The following is a 23142-nucleotide window of genomic DNA, read 5'->3' on the forward strand; positions in this document are numbered from 1 at the left end:
AGGTTGTGTATTGTGTATTACTATAGTTTTGTTTTGCTTTAGTTTAGTTTAGTTTTTCATTTTTTCTTTAAACTTTTACTATAAGTTGGTTGTGGCTCAATGATAGAGCATTCACTTTATAAGTGAGAGGTAAGGGATCAAACCTCACTATCACCAACTTATATGGGAGATATGAGGGATGACCCTGACTTGCCAGGGTTCGAGTCCTGATCTCACCCGGTTCTACCGGCTCCTCGCTGTCGTGCCGTTTGGCGGGCGTGGGGGTCGGGTTTTATCCGGTGAATCCCTCAACAGGTGGACCGCTAGGGGCTCCGTCCGTCCGGACTAATGGCCGGCTCGGGCTACCTTTAACCAATGGGGGCCACGTACGGGGTACCCGACGTTACTTAGTTGGCCGTTCAAAAAAAAATTACAATATTGTAGATTAATGTGATTTATATTTTCATACAACATTGATCTAACATTCTACTAGGATGTTAAACCCCATTCAAGAATTGTTTTGGATTCAATCCATAGGAATATATCACTCAAATAGATTCTTTAAACATATATGCATACTAAAACCCATCTAAATCAGATAATTAAGAGGTGTATGTATATATGTATTCTTTTGAAATGTTTCAGTTTCTTCTGCACGTTCGTTTCACGGAATGAAATGGAATTGGAGTTGGAATTCGCATAGGATTGAAATTTGAAGGAATTGAAATCCATATACATTCTTAATGTGTTCGTTTGACAAATTAATAGGAATCAAAGAAATGGTGTTTTTTTAACAATGATAACGGCGAAAACATTTTAGTTTTTTTAGATTTTTTGTTATTTATTTATATTTTGCTTTATGATTTTTTTTGAATTTTTTTTATGGGTTTTCTATTAAAATAAAAAACCCCTCAAAAATATTCAAAAATAATAATAAAAAATTCATAACTCAAAATATAAATTAAAAAACAAAAAATCTAAAAAAGCTAAAATGTTTTATTCGTAGTCCTCGTTTAAAAAAAAACTCGAGATAAGATTCCATTGAATTTTCTTGAATTCCTTCATATTTTGGAAGAATTTGAAATCCCTTTACTTAAAGGAATTTGAAGGAATTGAATTCCAATTCCAATTCCAATTCCAATTCCAATTCCAATTCCAATTCTTTGAACCGAACACACTAAAAGGAATTAAGATTCAAATTCCAACGAAACGAACACGCCATGTTATAGGATTTTAATTCTAATTCCTTTGGATTCCCACGAATTCTATGAAACGAACATGCCCTAAAATAATGTTGCAAACCGAATGTTGAAAACACAAAAATGAGAAATACGAATATATACACCTCTAAGCTTTTTTTTTATCGGATTAATGAAAGAACATTTATTAAATAACTAAAATTGCCACTACTAATTTTCTATTTTCTAGCACGTTACAAATTTAAGAAGAAGAACCAACAAAATCCAAAGCCAAATGGGATTTTGTACTAACAAGAACATAGTAGTAATATAAAAGGACATAATGTAGTACTATAAAAGGCGATCTGTCCTTTACGTACTCAAAGTCAAATTAGAAGCTCAACTTTTCTAATTTAGTTATATTATTGGAATGATTGACAAAAGAGAAACAGTTCAAGTACATTTACCTAATAATATCGAGAAATTTCTACGAGTTCATTAAGGGATCGATTATTATATTATAGTTTTGATTCTAAATTTTTAAATTACATTTTTAGTCATAAGTGTTAGCTCAGTGGTAACATGTTTTATCTTTCTCACTAGTATGTTAAAATTCGTGTTAGGTTTGATAAAATAACATATATACATTTACCAAACTAGGACAAAATATATAGTACCCCCTCGCACCCCCCCCCCCCCCAATTCATGCACAACCATGTCGGAACTCATCTTTGCCGCACCACTAGGGGTGCAAACGAGCTGAACTGGGCTCGAGCTCATCAAGACTCGAGTTTGGCTTGTTTAATTTAAGAGAGTTTGAGCTCAGACTCGGACATAATTTCGTTGGTTATGAACAGTTTGATCAAATTTAACATATTGACAACTTAAGATTCAACTACTCCAGTTCTAACTAATACACCTCGACTCCTAGAGTCGCATACATGACTCGAATGAATTGTGAACTGACCAAGCCGTTGTCCCGCCCTCCTTGTTCTCTTTGATCAAGATCAATATATAGTTTGTTTTGTTGGGTGTTGATTGCAATCAAATATCGAAGAAAGAGGACACCCCAACCGCCTTACATGTTTACGAAACGTTACCACGTTTCAACCCAACCATTATGATAGTCCGACCTCTATCTAAATTGACAATCTGGTCTAAATTCACAAATCAATTATAATATTTCAACATGACATAAAACTATAAAAAAAACCACTTGCTTTTTCGGAAAATTACATGAGTCATTCATGAGTCAAAAACCATCGAAATATACGAAATCTACAAAACTTTCACCATCAAGATAAAAGAGTTCAAGACTCAGCTTCCTTCATATATCATGGCATCCACTTTGATTTATTTTATGTAACAAAGATCTATCCCAAATATTAATCTCACTTAAACTCTTAACAACTTGCCCTTTTCATAACTTGAAAAGGTATATCGGTTGAATGAAGAGAATCGTCCATTATGAGTTGGTACGCATTTTCACTATATAATAATCTACTTGTCATCCAAAAGCCACATCTTTTAATCAGACCAACTTAGGCTTAAACAACTTGTAACACATGTATAAAAACTTGTACATGAATCTGAACTTACACATCTTTAGTCTGAAAAGTTGGTTATATTATTTAATTGCAAGATAACACTATTATTGTTATGATGTATTAGTTTAATTATTAATTAGTCAATTTATTTAGGTTTTTTCATTCTTTACACAACTGAGTGTTTTTGCTTTAAAGCATGGGTGATGGGTGGTTCTTATATAATGTAACAATAATAATATATTTGATATTTAATGGGTTTGATTTGTTGTTTATAAAAACCCCAACAAAATTGGATCTTTTTTGGTTTTTCAAGATTTCACTCTCTCCATTTAGCCCTTCATGCACAGGTCAGCTTTCTTAAAACTCTCATCTCATCTTCATATTTTCTTGATAAAGTAAGTATTTTTTTAGTATTATGGGTCTAAAACTGTGTGTTTCTTGATATATTGATGCTTTTTAAGATTTTTTAGTGTGTGCTTTAGAGGTACTGAAGATGCAAATTAGGTAGTTGAATAAAAACAAATGATCTAAGTTGCAATATATATGGTTTTTTGAAATCTTTTAATGCTTATGATTAATTAATAATTAATATTACCTAAGTAGTAAACTAAGCATCATATGTTGTATATATCATCTTGATCTTCAAGAATTCATGATCTACTTATCAAATTTGTTCAAATTCTTTCTCATGTTTACTTTCATGAGTTCATTAAATGATCATGTTGACCTATGACAAAGTGTCAAACCTTTCAAATTTTAATTTGACCAGGAAAATTTATTACTTTTTCTTGTCTGATTTGTTTGTATGTATAGATTTCTATACACTTTAGTATATGTATTCGGTGATGAAGTTAAAACGAAACGGTTCGTGTCAATTTTGAGGTCAAATGTTAAATCACTTGACACTTAAAAGTCAACTGTTGGACTCATTTGCATAATTTTGCTTAAGGTGATTATGAATCTGATTATTGTTTTATTTTAGTTAGATTTTGGTAAGCAAATATGACATCAACTACAACTCAATTTGCAACATCAAGAAGGATGGGAATATACGACCCGTTACAACAAATTAGCATGTGGGACGATCCGTTTGCACCCAATCTTAGCCCGATCATGACCAATATTATTATGCTACCCGAGGTTGATCCAAGGCTTGCCAATAAGGTCATTGAATTCATCTTTTGAAACTTTTTATGCATCTATATGTATGCACACTTATACATCATGCTACACATTCATGTATTCATCTATTTGTATTGATATAGACTATATTTTCATGATTGTTAAGACTTTATTATATCTATATGTATGCATATATATAGTTGTAGCATACAGATCGTGTTCTTCATAAATATAAAATTTTCTGGTATCTATTTGATCATCCATTTTTACGAGTATATACTATTGTTCATGCATGTATGCATCTATATTTATACGTATAGGTTGCATATTCATGTTGTTGCTTTTACTTAACTGATCGTACGTTTTTTGATTCATTAGACCGAATACAATTCTCAAGGATCATTAGTACCATCACCAGACTCTACATCCACAAAACACATTACAGATAAGGTTGTAAAATCATACTATGATATATAATAAGTATGTACTTTATTTATGTGTGTAAATATACATTTATCTTATATATAATTCTTTTTCATGGCTGCAGTTACAAAGGCGATTAGCACAAAATCGTGAAGCTGCACGTAAAAGTCGTTTAAGAAAAAAGGTACATAAAAGATTAAAAACAAGTCATGATTACAAAACCGAGCTTTTTTTTATAATTTCATTTTGGACTTCTTTTAGGCTTATGTTCAACAACTGGAGTCGGGCCGTGTGAAACTAGCACAACTAGAACAAGAACTTGAGAGGGCTCGCCGACAGGTTAACTTTCAACATTTTTAATGGGCGTGGTAAAAATTTCAAACTTTTCTGAATCTCAACTGAATCTGACGTGTCAGTAGTTTATTGGTTGATTACAGAGCGTATATGGGGGTCTAGTGAACTCGGGCAATGGTTTGTTGTCTCGTAATGTCATTAATCCAGGTACATTTATATATTATATAGAACAATTTGATAAAAAGTTTTGGGTACGATTTATGAAACAATTGTATGGAACGAATTGTAGGGATTGCTACATTCGAAATGGAGTACGATTTGTGGTTTTCCGAGCTAAGAAAGAAAGATGATGAGCTTAGGAAAGTGTTGTTGACTCATACGAGTGAAATCGAGCTACGCATATTTGTTGATAGTGGTTTGAGCCACTATCATAACCTTTTCAGAATGAAAGCCGATGCCGCCAAAGCCGATTTGTTTTATATAATGAATGGGTTGTGGAGAACTCCGGTGGAGCCGTTCTTCCAGTGGATTGGCGGCTTCCGGCCATCTGAGCTCATATATGTAAGAACCATTATTAGGACAACTTCATAATGAAAAATGACGATTTCCATAAATGGAAATGACAATTTATGATTATTTTTCGGGCAGATATTAATGCCACAGATTGAGTTAATGGATACGCAGCTCATGAAGGTTAGAAGTTTAAGACAATCATGTGAGCAAGCCGAAGAGGCGTTGAACCAAGGCATGGCTAAACTTCAACAAACCCTGGCTCAGAGCATAACCATTGATATAATGGGGCCCGCGAGTTACAACACGCAGATGAATTGTGCAATGGAAAGACTCGAGGCACTTGAGATTTTCTTGAATCAGGTAATAACTTGGTAACTATGCTTAACCATATACGAAGTGTTAACGTATAAATATGTTGCCGGAAAAAAAAAAGCTATGCTGCATTTTAGTTGACTTAAGTTTTGAGAGCCCATAGCTGACTTTATAGAGTCAAACTATGACTTTTTAAGTGTGAACTTTGTTAGGAAAATTTCAAGCTTTTTGAAAAACTTATGGCTTAACTTTAATTATATTGAACATGCTATCATATGTAAATTTTAAAGATTAAAAAGTAGGTTAAAGTTAATGAGTTTGTCTTTAAAAAGTATTAGATTTGACCTAACAAGGTAACAAAGTCCACATTTGACTTTTGAGAGCCAAATCATGTCAGTTTAAACTAAAACTCTCTAATAATTTAATAAAAAAAATTTTAGAATCTTTTATGAAATCATAAGCTTGATAGCTTAAGATTCCATAGTTAACTTCCATTGTATAGCACACTCTGTCATATTTGACTTTTTGTAGTATTAAAGTTATATGAATTGGAGTTTAACAAGTATTAGGTTTGACCTAACACGTCCACATTTGACTTTTGAGAACCAACTGATGTCAATTTAAACTTAAATTTTCTAAGAATTCAATAAAAAAAATTGTATATTTTTTTAAAGTCATAATCTTGGTAGCTTAAGATTCCATAGTTGACTTTAGAGAGTCAAACAATATCTTTTAATAAAAAAAAACCAACATAACTTAAAACTTTGTTAAAAAATTGATTGATAAGTTTTGTTTAACCATATAGCGCGCTCTGTATGTTTTAAGATCAAAAAGGTGATTAACTCTTGGTGAAATTTGAGTTTAAAAAAGTTTTGACTTTCTTGATTATTATCTAAACACCTAGTGTCAAAATTAATTTGCAGGCTGATCACCTTAGACAGCAGACTCTACAACAAATGTATCACATCTTAACAGTACATCAAGCAGCAAATGCATTGCTTGCACTTGGTGAATACTTGCACCGTCTACGCGTGCTCAGTTCAATCTGGTCTGCCCGTCCTCATGGCCCCACAAATTTAATGCCATAAAACATATCTTTTTCAAGTTTTTATTAGCTTAAATTAGCATAACTTTAGATGTATTTGCCAACAACTTTTCTCATTTAATACGCTTATAATGGTGTCCCGGTAGGAAAATGTAAATATAGTTTGTAATATTGTGCATATACATATATATGTATGTATACGCAAGAGGTCGAGTTATGCGAGTGTTATTCTATGTTAAGTCACATAAAGATATTGATTCTTGCACTTATGTTTTAGTTATTAGATTTGTGTATATAAGAAGCGGTGTTTTATTACCGCGGTTATTGTATTTTTACAGATGTAGAAGGTAGATAAAACCATACAAAAATATGCACATTTATATATATTAAGATATTATCATTCAAAATAAGAAACCATACAAATTTCATAGTTATATAAAAAACTTAGAAAGTGCGGAAATAATTTGAATAACACAACAAATTTGCCATTGACATGGCCATAAAGAGAGTGAATATGCTAGCTTGTTGGAACATGATAATATCTACCTTTACAAAAACATCTATAAATGACGGGACATGACTCGGTCATCGGACACTTATAGCCTATCATCACCCTTTTGCATGGAAAACATGGTCCGCACGCGTGTGAGCAGTCGGGTATGTTTGATCCTGTTGGGAACAACTCTACAGTCTGCAAAACATCCAAGAGTTTAAATGGTTACATATTTCAAAGTCATATTGATGTTGACTTATAACAGTCAAAGTGAAAGTCAAACAAACCTTTGGGTCCTTGTGAACTTGGTCATCACCATGAGTAATCTTTTCTCCATATATGACTGAAATACACAATATAGAATATAGAACAATGGGTGACAAATTATAGTAGATTCTTTATCTTTAATGACGATTTTGCCCATACAACCGGCAAGAACGAAGACTTTTACTTTGATTAATAGTACCAAATAAAAAAACATTTGTGACGCGGGACATGTATGCAATCTATAAGGATGGTGGTTCGATACTACAAAAACTAGTATCGAAACGTTCCTTTTAATATAATTTTGGGTATTTAAGAAAAACATGTGTAGGTAGAGACGTAGAGTTGCATAATGTATAAAACTCAGTACATAAAGTTATGTACACAAATACTATTTGTGGTAACAAGAGCATGCATTATTGTCAACCAAAAATGGAGGAGTTATGATTGTGACTAAACACAACATGTGGAATTAAAGTGAATTCCATTATTCCTAATGTCATGTTTGTATGGTTATTTTCTAGAATCTTTTGTGCACGTATACAAAATTTGAAATGACAAATTTGCCCCTAGTTTCCAAGAAAACAATAATAAAAAAAAGATGTTCACCATGGCTAAGTACATATACATATCATAAATATGAAATGACGGTTTTGCCCTTACAGTGTTCGGATTGAAGACTTTCGGCATTGTTAAGTATCATGAAAATAATAATAATGGCAAGAAGCCAAGTATGGAAGTCAAGTGAATGGAAATGCTTCATTCTCTAAACTCTTGTTTTGTTTTAGTGTTTTCCACATATGTAAAAGTTGAAGAAAGAGAGATGTATATATATTGGATTGGATAGAAGTAGCAGAATGGTCAAGACTATGGAAGTGGATGTGTGTACGTGTGTGTAATTAATGCTAAGGCCACATTAGATGCACTTCACATGATTCTTGGCAACATCCTTATTGCATTTCAAGCGTTCAAATGTTATTGTGAGTTATGTGATGGTCAAATTAGATATGATATATGCATGAGTAGATAATATTTATTATTGTAAGAAATCTGGTCAGCCTGACAAAGTCAAATACAATTAAGAGTGTTGATTTAAGACACCATCTTAGTTCTCTCTTTTTTTTTTTTCATTTTGATCAATTATAAAAAACATTGGTATAAACGCGTGTAGCCATGTAGGTTGTCAAGAATCAAGATACACTTTTTCGTGTATGGTTTTAACATAATCTGGCCCATCGTGAAAACACCACTCTCTAAGCCCACAAGAGGGGACACCCCTGTTAGGCTGTTAGATCTACTAAACACACGTGTTACCCTCTCATTCATCCAAAGACCAAAATGTCAGCTGGTCGATCAAGAAATTTACAAGTGCTTATTTCTTAACAGAAATCTCAGTACGCTTGAATATATAAAAAAGGAACATCCATGACCAAATTATGTCGGTACTTGAACCCCCCGGAGCTCTCTACAATGTATGGCATATATACTCCCCAAAAGTGTCTAAACACGTCTTGCGACAAACAAGCCATATCTCATCAACCGAAAATAGATGAATCATGAAGCGATGCTTCAAGATAGTACGATACTCCTCCGGCAACATTGCCTAACCAATGTATAGTAATTTTATGCCTATATTTTGTCAAACCAGAAACGGTTCTAACGATAACTATGCATAAATCGAGTGCATGGTCACCAGATGCGTGTTTAAGCATTGGTTGGTGAACTGGATAAATGAGGGGAATGTTCAACAATTAATGCATGAAGTACATCATTAATGGCTCTATACCAGAAAGACAAACCATTCACGTGAATTGTCTCATATTGGGAGGTTGTTTAAGTACGCTCAAGTCATCCTTATGTGCAGGATTTTCAAGAATTAATATCGAATACGATCATGAAATGCGTACTATAAATAAATGATCCCATGGTTTCATTTATATCGAGCATATATAACATGAAAAACGTAATGAACTTAACTTTTTGATCGACTGATCAGATTCTTTCTTTAGTTTCATATGAAACAAGACGAGTACTCGGTGATCTCCACACACATTCTCTCTTACAAGGTTAAATAGAGTCACAAACTCGGTATGCAAATAATATTCAACAATTTGACAGTCTAAAAGCACTTTAACGAAATTCATCAATCTCAAAGACTCGAGCAGTTGCATCAAGGGAGACTGACACTAGACGGGTCCCATCAGGTGACATGGCTAGAGACTGGATGGGACCTACGTGTCCTGCCAGAGTCTTCATGCACTCTCCGGAAAGACTATCCCATACCCTCACTTTACCATCCACGCACCCTGTAGCCACATATCGACTACTCCCTAGCCATATCAAACATGTCACACCATCCTACAATATAACCAAAATATTACAATCTTAGCACCAACTTAATATATATTATTATAACATAATGGCCATCATTGCAACTTTAATCCTCAAGTTTCAAAAAATACAACTTTAGACCAACCGTTTGTAGGCCTGTAAACGAACAGAGCAAACACAAACGAGACATGTTTGTGTTTGTTTAACTTTAACCGAACAAACGATCAAACATGAACAATCAAACAAACGGGATTTTCTTTTCCCGGGCTCTTTCATTAAGAAAAATTAACTTGTTCATTTTTCTTTATGTACATTCGTTAATAGTATAAACGAACAGTTCACGAACATAAGTGAACGAATATAACTAAACATCGATGAACATATAACATAACTAAGAAAATACCAGTTATTAATAGTAAGCGTGAATATTAATACGTTGGGCCTAAAATGCAAGATGTCTAATAAATTGTAATGAGCAATGTTTTAATTTTATAAAACTAGAATAAATTATAACGTGCCTGACAATAAATGAATAAATAACCAACAAACATAAATGAGCAAATGAGAAGCGTGTTCATGCTCATTCGTTTAACTTAATAAACACAAAAAATTGTCCGAGTTCATTCGTTTATTAAATAAGTGCATACACGAACTTCCAGCTAAACGGTTTGCTGAACATTTAGTTCATTTATAGGCCTAACTATTTCCCTTTATGTAACACCAATGATCCCTACAGAATGGATAGACGCCAACTTGTTCCGTTCTACGGACCATCTGTGATAAGTTTTGGCAAACAATTGGTCTAAAGTTGTAATTTTTAATAGTTTTGAGGACTAAAGTTGCAATATGACAAAACAGCAAGTGTAAATAACTCTAAAATATAACATTTTCTAAAATAAAGTTAATCATCAGTTTCACAATGTAGTTTCATTATAATGATGCCAATAACATGTAACTAAAAAGTAGAGAATATTACTTGTCAACAAACCTAACAAATAACCTCATGTTTTATACGATTAAAGGCGTACCTCATGTTCACATGTGCAACGGGCCAACGAGTGTTGCAGATCCCAAATAATAAGTTTTTGATCCATGCTTCCTGTTGCTGCCCATGATGCACTGCCAAACAAATCAAAGCCATACAATTAATCAATTATTTTATTTAAAATTAATGAACTTTATTTATTCCTATATAAACAAGCAATACCTAGTCGATAGAGCAATACATTCAACCGAATCTGTATGTGAAGCTAGAGAACTAACAACCTGTAACCAAACTTATTTGTAAAACTGCAAAAGATAAATAAGTAAACAAATAAATTCAAGGTGAAATTATTAATCAAACCTTTCCGGTTGTGATATTGACAATGTAAACAGAACCGTCTTTTGAGCCGGTAAGAACAAGAGACGAGTCAGCGCTTATGGTCAAACAAGTCAAACCGTCGGCGTGATAATAATGACCTTAATATAACAAGGGTAATTTGGTAAGTATTTAAATTATAAACCTTAAACAACACTATTTATGTAATCTATTTAAAGTTATGCACATGATTTATTTAATAGCTAGCATTAAACCTGTGCGTGTTGTGGTGCACTAAACCATGAAAAAATTAACGTGTTCGAAACTCTATATAAAAACGAAACCTTTACACAAACCCACCCTTAAAAAGACACGTGGAAAACTGGAAGGTGACGGTATTGTAAATTTTTGAGGGGCCATAGTATAACTTTCAAACTGATTATATATATACAGCTTTAACGACTCGTACATTATATTATCACAGGCAACTCTGTTTTGAACGAAACTTACATTGAAACTGAAAGCAAACTAAAGTACGTTAATGAACCGTGATTAATAATATTAATATAATCAATCGTTATAATAGCACAAAAAAGTTATTCAAACTTCAACATTACCTAAAAACAAAATATACTGGGCTTAAAAATTTAAAAGCTTCAGAAAGAAAAAAACACGGTAATCTATTTTAAGACTGGCAGTTTATTTTGTGTCACGACACATACGGGCCTACAGGTATCTTCTAATTTCTCCAGCTTGCCCAAGTGATGATACCTTTTGTTTTGTATATATATAGTATAATTACTGTTTATTGCATTAAAATCGAGTAACCAATATTAATATATACTATAATACATACCTTTAACAACATGAATATTTTCCCCGGTTCTCGGGTTCCATATCCTCAAACTTGCATCATCAGAACCAGTACAAATTGTTTTACCTAAATTATAAAAAGAAACAGTTAAAATAATGAAAGTAAACAAATTTAAAAAGAACAAGACAAGAACATAATCACCATACCATCCGGAGTAAAATCCCCACATGTAACGGAACTAGAATGACCCGAAAACGAATTCAGATACGCGCTTTTGTCAGCATTCCACATCCAAACAGTGGTATCATCTGAACCAGCAAGAACTATGTGTCCACGCGGATGCCACCTCACCCACTAAAGAATCACAGATTTTGAGTTAAATACTGCGTTAGTCCCTATGGTTTCACTTAAATAACCATTTTAGTCCAAAAGTTTAAATTTGGCTATTCTAGTTTTATATACGTCTCAATTAAAGTCAGAAGTCTATACATTCTGCTTGCAAAATGGTTAAAATGCCCCCGCTATTAGAAAATAGACAAAAATAGAAATTAACTCATATGCAAAAGCACATGGACTCAAACCGTATTATTTAACTCTACTAATCATGTAAAAACAAATTTGTTAGTTTTTTTACCTCGATGCCGGCTGCAGGTCCATCAAGTGTACATTTTAGGGTTCCTAACGATACGTCCCAAACTTGAATGTTCCCATCAAAACTTCCGGAAGCAACCAGTTGACCATCATAACTGAAGGCCACACAGGATACAGAATCCTTATGACCTATCATACCAAATGACAAAAATGCCCCTGAATCACAAACATACTTAAAAAAGGTTATATTTAGGAAAAAAATGCATACCTTGCAATTCAAAAGCCCAATCTCCTTGACCAATTTTCCAAAGAAAACCTTTGTCATCTCCTCCACCTGTCGCCACCAATGCAGCATCGGTTGGGCTGCATGCAACTGTGTATAATTCGCCTATGACAAATAAGAAAAATTCTAAGTTAGTTACACAATTATTTAACACTAAACGTTCTATAACATTATTATCCCTCAGAGATAATAAAGTAACCTTAACAATGAGTCAATGATGAAAGAAAAAGATGATGAACTTACCAGTATGACCAGTGAATATGTGCATTGAATCATCGGCTTCATCTGAAATAAGAAGAAAATAATAATAAATTTAAGTAGTTAACTAAGTATCTGCATTGAGCAAACTTCACGAAAGTGAAACAAAACTTAAAACTTTCCCTGATTTTAGTAATCCCTAAATGTAAAATAGAAACCAGTTATAAAATATCACTCTTTATTTCAGAAACCAACCTCATTTTTTAACTGCCTATGTGAAAATACATCTGTAACTTAAAAAGTTATTTGTTGTTACATTTATATCTAAGTGTTAAATCAAATGCATAAATAAGAAAAAAAGAAGGAATTGTAAAAAGTTTATAAAGTCATGACATACCAAAAGCCTCAGAATCTGCATCATCGTCACCATCATCATCATCTGCGTCAGGGAGATCTAAAACAGCAAAAGAAACAAGTTCCATAGTATGCATACGTTAAAAAGAGAACATCATATTATATCATAAAATTAATAATAATAATAATAATAATAATAATAATAATAATAATAATAATAATAAAACTACCTTCTTCATCTACGTTAATTTCTTCTACAATGTCATCCTCATCAAGAAAAACCTCACCATCATTATCGTTAGCAAGAGTACTCATGATCCCTCCTTTTACCTATCAAAACTAAGTTCAAATCAAACTTGAAATTGGTACGGTATGACCAAACTCATTCAGAATCATATAAGGCGGGTGGATTTTAACGATTCTATAAGCTTTGTAAACTTGTAGTACATGCAATAACTGAATAATTAGCAGTAGGGTTAATTATTACTTTTAATAAACTAGTATCTTGTACTTGTAAGCTCTCAAAATGAATATGATTAATTATTTCCACAGATATCAAAACTGCATAAACTTAAAATTGCATGTGGAGCTTGCTATTATTATTATTATTATTATTATTATTAAATCAAGAGGAATCGAATGAAACTAACCTATATAATAAGCTCATAATCAGAAACAATTAAAAACCCTGAGTGAAGAGTTATATTGAATCAAAGAGGAATAACAGGTCCAGTTTAGACAAACAATTGATATGATATAATATAATAATATAATGGTTAATCGCTTAATTAAAAGTCAAAACCACTATCAAGCAAGCAATAAAGTAAAGTAATGGTTTGGAATGAATACCTGTGCGGCTAGACGACGATCGGAGCAGAGGAAAGCAAATGTTTGATTTCTTTCTTTCTTTCTTGTAAGGTTTTTAGGCTAGGGTTTTATGATATTTACCAACACGTTGTTTTTTATTATTATTATTATTAAAAAAAAACACCACTTTTTTACAACTTGAGTTTACCGGTCAACCCATTTAACACGTTCAAATCATTAAGTTAACCAGGATATGATTTTAAGTTTGTACCGGGTACAAGTTGATGTTGACAATTTATATACGAATATAGATTTATGTGCTTTAGATTTGGAGGTGCGTGCTTCTTTTCTATTAATTGTAATAATGTGCGGCTGAGTTAGGGATGACTAGATCAGGTTTGGATCGGGTTTATGTATTTTCAAACTCATACCTAATTATTAAAGCTCATTTTAAACTCATCGGGTAATTTCGTCGGGTTTTTCTATCGGGTTTTGACAAAAATAGTCGTCGGGTATACCCAACCCAAAATCCGTCAAGGTATACCCAACAAAATGATAAAGCAAAGATGATCAAGTATTCATTGAGATTATTAACAAAATTAAAGATAATCAAGCATTCGGTGTGACTATAAATAATTTGTTGTGTAATTTGATGAGATTATAAACAGTTTGTTATATAATCTGGTGTGTGACATATTTTTCTTTACCCATATTTGAAACTTGGAAATCTAATGCATGTACTCGTTAAGAAAACCTCCAATAAGATGTTAACTTTCATTTTCTTCGTCAATTTATACATTATCTTCATGATTTAGAGTTAGTTTTATGGTGTATGCACTTTCTTACAAATGTATAATTAGAATAGATAAATAAAATTATATCGTGTTATTCAGGTTTATAATCGGGTAAACGAGCTTATGTATTCGGTATATTAAAATTTTAAAAGTAATCACAAACCCTAATGGGACGAGTATTACCCATCCCAAATGTTTTGGGTTTCAGGTTTCATTGTCAACCCTAGACAGATGATGTTGGAGGAGTTTAGTAAGTTAAATGAGTCGGGCATTGTTCCGATAAATTTGATTCATAATTAAACTGATTGTGGAAATGAGACTAGAGTTGGAAGAATACGTAGTGTCGAAATCGACGCCTAGCTGATCAATTTCCCAAGTCGTATGCCTTAAAGTGGGAAGATGGTTGTTTGGTGGTTCAAAGAGTGTTCGGTAATTCACGCGAGTGGCATCAGAGCCTCGAGGAGGTGCCCAAATAGTTCCATTGTTGAATAGCAAAAGTTCACGGAAGGCGCCTCTCTTTCCGTAAGAGAAAAACAAATGGGCATGGTCGACGCAGAGTATGGATAAATCTAAAATCTCTGGTACGTTGTCAGGTACAAAAAAGACATACGAGTTGTATAAGACTATACGGATTATATAGATGGTGTCCGGTTAGCCGTTAGTGTCTGAATAATACGACCCATGAACAATCTGTTTACAATTAAAAAAATATCAGTTATTGTGTTTCAAACGTGATGTTATATTCGGACACCGACTCCATTCCCCATACATCATCATGTTAGAGCCTACAAGAGATTCTTGCCTCTTGATACTATTGAGTAGGGGTGTAAACGTCGCGAGCTACTTGAGATCAGCTAGTGAAAAAGCTCGATCGAGCCAAGCTTAATCAAGTCCGAGCCCGAACTCAAGCCTAAAAGTAAGCTCGTTTAATAAATGCGCCCGAGCTTGAGCTTCACTTATCGAACTCGAGCTAACTCACAAGCCTAAACGAACCTGCCATTTATATAATTTTTTAATATATTTAATTATTATTAATAATGTTATGAGAAATAACTAAATAATATATATTATTTTATACATAAAACTACAGTTGACAATATATATATATATATAGTGAAAAGATCCAATACACCAATGCTTATCGTACAAATACGTACGCGAATTCCGTTTTTCACGAATCGATCCATGAAATCACATCCAAGCATCTCGGAATCGTCAATATATATCCAATCAATCATTGCTTCACCGAAAAAAAAACAGTTTTGGATGGTTAATCGATCAATTTTTCACTTTTTTTCACAAAGACGGTTTTTGAGCGTTTAATGAACGTTTAAGGTTTTGTGAGCGTTTTAGGGTTTTGCCTTTGAGCGTCTCGCGTACCTACCGTACATTAAGCATTAGCGTACAGTAACTGCACCCTACATATATAAACAACTACAAATATAAAAAGTTAATAAATAATAAACTAGCCGAGCTCAAACTTTTAAAATAGAGTTCGAAATGAGCCAAGCTCAAGCTTGCATATATGTAAAACGAGCTTAGACTCACTCCTAGAGTACATAGCTCGGTTATCGAGTACTGAAGTGTGGACTGTGGCGTCTTTATAGCGCATGTCCGTCACCTAGTACCACCGTCGCCGCCATGTTCTTCCTCCGTCGCCATCTCCGGCGAGACCTGTTCTCAATCAACCTCCATCAATCTCACCTTCTTTACTCAACATCCACAAACCCATCTCCAATACAAGCCCAATTCATAAACTACCTCATCAGCACCCTCAATTTCTCCAAAGAATCCGCCATTTCATCCTCCTCAAAGGTACGCCGGTTAACCACCACCCAATACTGCAATTCCGTCATCCACTTATTAAAATCCCACGGCTTCGATGACACCCAGATCAAACACATTGTCAATTCTGTCCCTAGGGTTCTACTCTACAAACCAGACCAAACCCTAGCTCCCAAAATTAACGTCTTTTTAAACCTCGGACTGTCCACGTCAGACCTAACACGGCTAATTAAACGAAACCCTAGCTTATTCGATCTGGGTTTACATTCAAGAATCATACCCACAATTGATTACCTTAGAACGTTAGTACAGACTGATGAGAAAGTGATTGAGGTTATTAATAGATCCAGATGGCATTTTTCGATGTCGGTTTCGTTGAAACTGTATACCGCGAACGTAAAGTTGTTGCGGAGTTATGGGTTTTCGGATGAGCAGATTCGGAAGTTTGTTCATAGGAATGCTATGCATTTTGCGCAACCGGCGTCGTGGGTCACGAGGAAGATGAATTGGGTGGAGGGTAGATTAGGGATTTCGCGTGATTCGAATGAGTTTTTCCGGTGTTTTAACTCGATTGCGTCGAATAGTGTTGCGAGTATGGAGAGGAAGATGGAGGTTTATAAGGGGTTTGGGTTTACGGATACCTAGTTGTCTGTGTTGTTTAAGAATCAGCCGCATTGTTTTGCGTTAGCGGAAGACACGATTCGTGATAAGTTGAGTTTTTTTATGGGTGAGGTTGGGTACACGTCGAGTTATTTGGCTACTTGCCCGAGTCTTTTTTCGTTGAGTTTGGAGAAACGGGTGAAGCCGAGGAATGAAGTGTTGAAGATTTTGAAAGAGAGGATGTTATTAGGGGGGAAATCGCTTATTACGCTTGTTGATTATCCGGAATTAAGGTTTCAAGATTATTTGCGCGGGTTTGAGGATGAGATTCCTAGTTTGTATGAAACTTATGTTAGTAGCATGAGGTAAATTGTTTTGTTTTGATGTTAGGACCTATGTACATGTTCACATGCTTTTAAAGAAGAATTGAAGATTCTCTTTTTGATATAGATGGTCTGTTAGTTTTGATTATTGTATATGTTACATATGAATATGACAAACAAAAGCATATTACAACCACCCAAGCATAATTTCTTTCCAATCTTCATCATCTGGGCCCTGATAACTCAACAGCATGCAAGTTATCAGTCGAGTCAATGATCCAGTCCGAGTTAGGTAGCGGTACAAGGTCCAACTCGTGGCGGATCACCTCCACTTTCAGCCACTCGTCCCATCGCTCAGCCAGCCCCTCACCTTCTAACATCCTAACAACATCCGACATTTTCGGGCGGTTTATTGGCGATCCTTGTGTGCATAATAATGCCACCTGGATTAACTGCTCCACCTCAGCTGCCACATAATTGGTTTCTAGATCGGGGTCCACCAACATCTCGAGTTTCTTCTCTTTTAAAAGCCCTTTCACCTAAAAACACGTTTTTAGCAAACTCGGTCAAAGTGAATTGTTAAGCCCTTTCACCTAATATTTTTGTCCCTTCTTAAAACTAAATAATTTAGGCCTGTAAATGAAGTGAACGTTCAACGTAAACTATTCGACGGGAAGTTTGGTTATGCACGCTTATTTATTTAATAAATGACCGAACATGAACAAAAGAGTTTGTTCATTTAGCTAAACGAACAAACATGAACACATGCCTAGTTCGTTAAACTTTCTTATGAATGTTCATTTATTTAAATTCGTTTTCGTTCGTTAGTTTACATTTGTTTAAGTTCGTTCATCAATGTTCGTTAATATATTCATTTAAAATTGTTTGGCCCATTTCAACTTAGTTTAGTTTTAATAAAATTTTAGGCTTACACATTGTTTTTTACATTACTTCAAAACCTATTTAGCTTACTTATATCCGTTCATTTACGTTCATGAACCATTCATTTATATAGTTAATGAACGAGCATAAGCGACCACAAACATGTTCATTTTCTTAACGAACGAACACTAACAAGAAAACCCCGCTTGTTTAATTGTTCGTGTTCGATCGTTTGTTTAAAAGTTAGACGAGCGCCACGAACATGCCCCATTCATGTTCGTTAGGATCGTTTACAAGCCTATAAAATATGATAAGAAAACAACATTATTAAATTACTATTTTAATCTTTTGACCCATTTCATTTTTAACCAAGTTCTTAAAGTTTTATTTACTGACTCGTTAGAGAAATATACATCCAAATCAACCCTGCTTTCACAAACCCGAAAAAACAAGTTTTAAAGAGCACATACCCAATCGAGTAACATGACATCATCATCATTCGCAAGTCGAGCAAGGTCAAACGCCCTTTGACCAGTAATTAGTTCCAAAAGCATAATCCCGTACCCAAAAACATCGGTTTTTTTCCGATGATTTTCCTGTTGAGAGATACTCGGGAGCAATATGCCCAATGGTCCCACGTACAGCTGTCGTGACATGTGTATCTTTGTAATCCATCAATTTAGCCAAACCAAAATCACCAACAACCGCCTCAAATTCTTCGTCCAATAATATGTTAGCTGCTTTTACATCTCGGTGAATGATTTTCGGGTCACAATGATCATGCAAATACGAAAGCCCTCTAGCTGACCCTAGAGCGATACGTTTTCGTGTAGGCCAGTCTAGTGGTGGTTCGTTTGGTGGTCGTTCTACAAGTACGCGAAAATAATTTATGACTCAAAAAGTATTATAAATATTAGGCGTGTAAATGAGTGGAGACAGAGCGCATGCTCGGTTCGTTTATTTTATTAATCAGTTCATATACGTTTATACATAATGTTTTGTATGCATTTTAATTATAACTTTTATGTATATCATACTATATATTATTTAGGTATTTTTATCGTAAATTTATACATATTGGTGGTAGTAATAATGATAATATAATCACGAGTGGTAATGAAACACTTACCTCTCAAACATGAAGCAACACTTCCATTGGCCATATAGGGGTAAACAAGTAATCTTTCAGTTGGTGCCATACAAAATCCCCTTAACCGAAGGAGATTTCGATGAACCGCCATGCTAATCATTTCAACTTCCGTCTGAAATTGTAGCTCGCCGCCTGGTGTTCGTTCTTCCTTCAACCGTTTAACCGCGACCAACGAGCCGTCAGCTAACCGCCCTTTGTAAACTTTACCAAACCCACCTCTACCCAATATATTTTTATTGCTAAAAGTATCGGTTGCCACTTGTAATTCTCTTAAAGAAAATCTTTTAAGCTGTCCTAAATGAACCTCAGGATCTTCTTCAGCTGCAAATAGGTCATTCATAATTTAAAAGGTGTTTAGATGTGCGTTTTGAAAGTGATTATATATTAGCAATTTGTAACATAAAAAGTGGTTATTTTGGTTAGGAGGCACATTTTGTTAAAGTGAAGTGCAGTCTCAAATCAGAATAAAAAAGGTAAACATGAAAATTACTAACAGGGCACATCAAAGAAAAATTCTTGAGGCTTCCGCCGCCGCCACAACGCAAATGCAATGGCGGGGGCGGCAAACAATAATGCTGCCCCGACAGCAACTCCGCCAGCTATAGCACCAGTGGCACTCTTTTCTTCTGCAAGACAATGCAAATACATTTAACACTAAATCACTAATGCATATAAACACATAACGCGTAACTATTTATAAAAAAATATATTAAAAAGGTGGCAACTGGCAATCACCTGGTGTGGCGATCGGTGGTGGTTGCACAAATGGAGGAGGTGGAGAAAAGGGAGGAGATCCAGGACAAGGGTGTCCGGTAACCGGGCCACAAAGCCCAAAATTATTAGCAAAACTGATAATCAGGAATTAACATTGGTGAGTTATTTTTAACTAGAAACAAAATTAATAAATAATACACGAGCCTATTAATTGACAGACCTGATTGGTGTAAAAAGCGAGAATGAGCCATTATCTGGAACCGGCCCCGACAGACGGTTGTTTGACAGATCCCTAAAAGTTTTAATATTAAATCATTAAATCTTACGAAATTTTGTCATCCTTCATAATTGTTGATACCATATGTACATGCGTGCGCACAAACATATATAGATATAGAGAGAGGAAAAATACTCACAACACTTGTAAAGATGAAACATTAGTCAATGATAAAGGGATTGGACCATCCAAGCTGTTATTGTTAAGCCGGCTATCCTTGCAGAAAAAAATCAAAATCATATAATTGGTTAAAATATTGTCTAAATGGAATAAAAGAACATATATCAACCCATACGATAAGCAAATACATATTTAAAGACGTTGATGCTAAAGAACATATACATACAGGAACCGCAACTTTGAGAGCTTGCCCAATGTATCTGGAATCGGGCCAGAAAACTCGTTCAAATATAAATCCAAACTCACTAAATTTGTCAAATTTCCAAGGTCGCTCGGAATCCGGCCAGTTAAGTTATTGCTGTAAAGTTCTCTGCAGAAAAAAAATTCAAGAAACAATATTGATTATTACTTTATTAGCCCAACTCAAGAACACATAAATCTTAAGCATGTGAGTTCTAACATGCCACGAACCTAAACAGGTTCGGGTCAAACCCGCACATACATGTTTAGCTAGACGGGCTGTGTTTGTGTCAGCCCTGTGGGTTCGTGGGTTGGCCCATTTAACCCAATTACTTGTTTTTTTCATTTAATTTTAAATGTATTTTGTGTAATAACTTAAAACCATTTGGGTTTTTTTTATACCAACGCTATAAGGTTTAAAAAATACTGGCATATTTTAAACATAATTGCAAAAAAAAAGTATATGAAAATATGGAATTTTAGAGCATTAATTTGCAAAAATAAATAAATAAATAAAATTCCTTTTAAGGTTAAACGGGTCATGCTTGTCTCGACCCGCAGATACACGTGCTGTGTTCAGGTTCATGTGTTGCAACACGATTTCCCATGTAAATTCGCGGGTTGGAACTGTCAACCTGCGAACATGGCCTGTTCAACAGCTCTATTTATTATATCCCATAATAAAAAATAGTCATTAATACAATCTTAAAAGCAACTCCATTTCAAGCGGGTGCACTAGATAACCATTTTTTTGTTTATTTTTCAATAGATTTATGTTGAAAATGTGACTTACAAGTATTGCAGATTCTTCAAGAGACCAAGCTGTGGGACTAAAGTACAGAAAGAGCCGCGTTTCCCAAATCACTGGAGAAAATGGATGTTAAATATATGAAGATATGACATTAAAAATAGAAAACATGTAGTAAACTTACAGTCTTATAACACTATTATCATTATTGCAGGTTACATGAAACCATGTGCAAGGATTAACCAAAGTGGGATCCCAACTTTGAAGCACTCTATTTGGATCTTCTAAATTCGTCCTCAAACTATTCAAAGCATCACCTGTAAATGACAGTGATATGATATTATATCAACATCATCAAATATAAGAAAATCGTACAAATAAGATGAAATCGGTGATCCAATTGGGGGGGGGGGGGGGTAATATCCAACACGGGCGGCACAAATAAGGTTTTGGGTTGTCATATCTAGCCAGTTTAATAAACGGGCCGCGTTCAGGCTGACTTTTTTAACCCGTTATTTAGACAGGTCGACCCGCTAACCCGTTAAACCCAATTTTTTCAACTCGATTAACACATTTACAACTTGATTACTACCCGTTTGACACGTTTAGGTAAATGGGTTAAACGGGTCATATTCATCCCCTCAACCCTACAAGATTGACACCCTGTCCAACACTACAGTAATAAAGCTTATCACTTGAATCAAATTTATTACATTACATTACTGATAATAGCAGCCTAAAAATGTCACATTCAAAAGGCATACCAATCAAATCCACAATCAACAAAATCCCAAAACTCACAAAACTACAAAACAACAATAATAAATAAACAAGTTGACCCGTTAACCCGAATAACCCAATTTTCAAAACTCACCAACCCAATTAACAATTTTACAACTTGATCACCACCCGCCAACCTATTTGCCACGTTTAGGTAAATGGGTTAAACAAGTTAACAATTCACCCCGACCCGATAGAAACCCCTAAATCCAAGCGTAAAAAAGCATAGAACTTGAATCAATTAACTACATTACAAACTTTAGCAACCTAAAAAAACCTAATTCCAAATAATAATAATTATTATAAAACAATAAAAATCTTACCTTCAAGGTTTGCATAAACATGATGAAGCAGAAGCAGAAGCAGAAGCGTGATGAACAATGTAGCCATTTTGAGAGCAGCTTATCAACATTCATATCATATCATATCATATGCCAACCAAAACCCTAATTATTTCTTGATATTTAAAAATTGTTGTTTTTGCAAAGTTTGAAGTTGGTGTACCCAACTCAAACCTACCCCACTGGTACTAGTCTAGTGAGTAGTAATATGCAGTGCAGGTGCAAAATGTATGTATGTGTGCTAGAGAGAGATACAGAAACTTGTGGGTCTTTTGAGGGCGTGGTCAGGGTTTATGTTTAGCCGACTGCACCACCTACATTATATCTAGCTTGCCTGCCACGTGTATATATACTCTTGAATTTCTACACACAATTACTCTTCCTTACTACATACAGTTAAATGATGGAGTAATAACTATGGGCCTTCAAGTTTCTTTTTCTATGATAAGTCGTTAACTCGTTGGTTCCGGTGGGGGCTTCAAAACCCCTCCACCGTGTCACGTCAGTGTCACGTAAGCACAGGGGGCATCGAAGCTCTAT

At 34.5% G+C, this 23142-nt stretch overlaps 3 protein-coding genes, 1 long non-coding RNA gene and 1 pseudogene across 6 annotated transcripts; 2 read left to right on the plus strand and 3 right to left on the minus strand.

Moving 5' to 3' along the window:
• The first annotated feature begins 2864 nt into the window (after positions 1–2864).
• Positions 2865–6755, plus strand: LOC143542023 (transcription factor TGA1-like). 2 transcript variants are annotated; one of them, XM_077034698.1, is made up of 9 exons: positions 2865–3051; positions 3687–3868; positions 4205–4276; positions 4374–4433; positions 4511–4588; positions 4687–4750; positions 4833–5104; positions 5192–5416; positions 6292–6755. In XM_077034698.1, exons 2-9 carry the CDS (start codon positions 3707–3709, stop codon positions 6454–6456), a joined length of 1098 nt encoding a protein of 365 aa, XP_076890813.1. In that variant the 5' UTR covers positions 2865–3051; positions 3687–3706; the 3' UTR covers positions 6457–6755. The 2 variants fall into 2 exon arrangements, with proteins under 2 accessions (XP_076890813.1, XP_076890814.1); XM_077034699.1 differs by having other exon boundaries at positions 3691–3868.
• Positions 6756–6870: 115 nt separating this feature from the next.
• Positions 6871–7960, minus strand: LOC143541994 (uncharacterized). The gene is made up of 3 exons (XR_013136839.1): positions 7834–7960; positions 7194–7249; positions 6871–7104 (listed from the first exon to the last, which is right to left on the minus strand). It is a non-coding gene; the product is annotated as an uncharacterized LOC143541994 (long non-coding RNA).
• A 1309-nt stretch (positions 7961–9269) lies between these two features.
• On the minus strand, positions 9270–13942 carry LOC143542024 (uncharacterized). Its single transcript, XM_077034700.1, has 12 exons — positions 13891–13942; positions 13272–13371; positions 13085–13141; positions 12733–12774; positions 12475–12594; positions 12250–12395; positions 11822–11969; positions 11658–11741; positions 10847–10962; positions 10709–10767; positions 10530–10620; positions 9270–9528 (listed from the first exon to the last, which is right to left on the minus strand). The coding sequence occupies exons 2-12, from the start codon at positions 13354–13356 to the stop codon at positions 9301–9303; spliced, it is 1176 nt and encodes a 391-aa protein (XP_076890815.1). The 5' UTR covers positions 13357–13371; positions 13891–13942; the 3' UTR covers positions 9270–9300.
• Positions 13943–16790: 2848 nt separating this feature from the next.
• Positions 16791–17396, plus strand: LOC143542039 (uncharacterized). Its single transcript, XM_077034712.1, has 2 exons — positions 16791–17039; positions 17091–17396. The coding sequence occupies exons 1-2, from the start codon at positions 16791–16793 to the stop codon at positions 17394–17396; spliced, it is 555 nt and encodes a 184-aa protein (XP_076890827.1).
• Positions 17397–17507: 111 nt separating this feature from the next.
• Positions 17508–22683, minus strand: LOC143542025 (somatic embryogenesis receptor kinase 1-like; annotated as a pseudogene). Its single transcript, XR_013136841.1, has 11 exons — positions 22585–22683; positions 21666–21798; positions 21527–21597; positions 20720–20863; positions 20513–20584; positions 20317–20388; positions 20118–20230; positions 19877–20008; positions 19362–19703; positions 18703–19098; positions 17508–17889 (listed from the first exon to the last, which is right to left on the minus strand). The product of XR_013136841.1 is annotated as a somatic embryogenesis receptor kinase 1-like (transcript).
• Between the last annotated feature and the right edge of the window lie 459 nt (positions 22684–23142).

The sequence above is a fragment of the Bidens hawaiensis genome, unplaced genomic scaffold (genome assembly GCF_021521415.1).
Source record: "Bidens hawaiensis isolate Kalapana, Puna unplaced genomic scaffold, B.hawaiensis_p1.1 tig00012729_1, whole genome shotgun sequence".
NCBI classification, from domain to species: Eukaryota; Viridiplantae; Streptophyta; class Magnoliopsida; order Asterales; family Asteraceae; genus Bidens; species Bidens hawaiensis.

Bases quoted from the DNA above. Each gene is read 5' to 3' on its own strand.
- LOC143542024 (XM_077034700.1), bottom strand. From the start codon at position 13,356: ATGAGTACTCTTGCTAACGATAATGATGGTGAGGTTTTTCTTGATGAG. The intron at 13,142-13,271 runs GTAGTTTTATTA...TTGCTGTTTTAG, and splicing joins AATTAACGTAGATGAAGAAG to ATCTCCCTGACGCAGATGAT. The intron at 11,742-11,821 runs GTATGGTGATTA...TTTATAATTTAG, and splicing joins TGGGGATTTTACTCCGGATG to GTAAAACAATTTGTACTGGT.
- LOC143542039 (XM_077034712.1), top strand. From the start codon at position 16,791: ATGTCGGTTTCGTTGAAACTGTATACCGCGAACGTAAAGTTGTTGCGG. The intron at 17,040-17,090 runs GTTTATAAGGGG...GTGTTGTTTAAG, and splicing joins GTATGGAGAGGAAGATGGAG to AATCAGCCGCATTGTTTTGC.
- LOC143542023 (XM_077034698.1), top strand. From the start codon at position 3,707: ATGACATCAACTACAACTCAATTTGCAACATCAAGAAGGATGGGAATA. The intron at 4,277-4,373 runs GTTGTAAAATCA...TCATGGCTGCAG, and splicing joins CAAAACACATTACAGATAAG to TTACAAAGGCGATTAGCACA. The intron at 5,105-5,191 runs GTAAGAACCATT...TTTTTCGGGCAG, and splicing joins GGCCATCTGAGCTCATATAT to ATATTAATGCCACAGATTGA.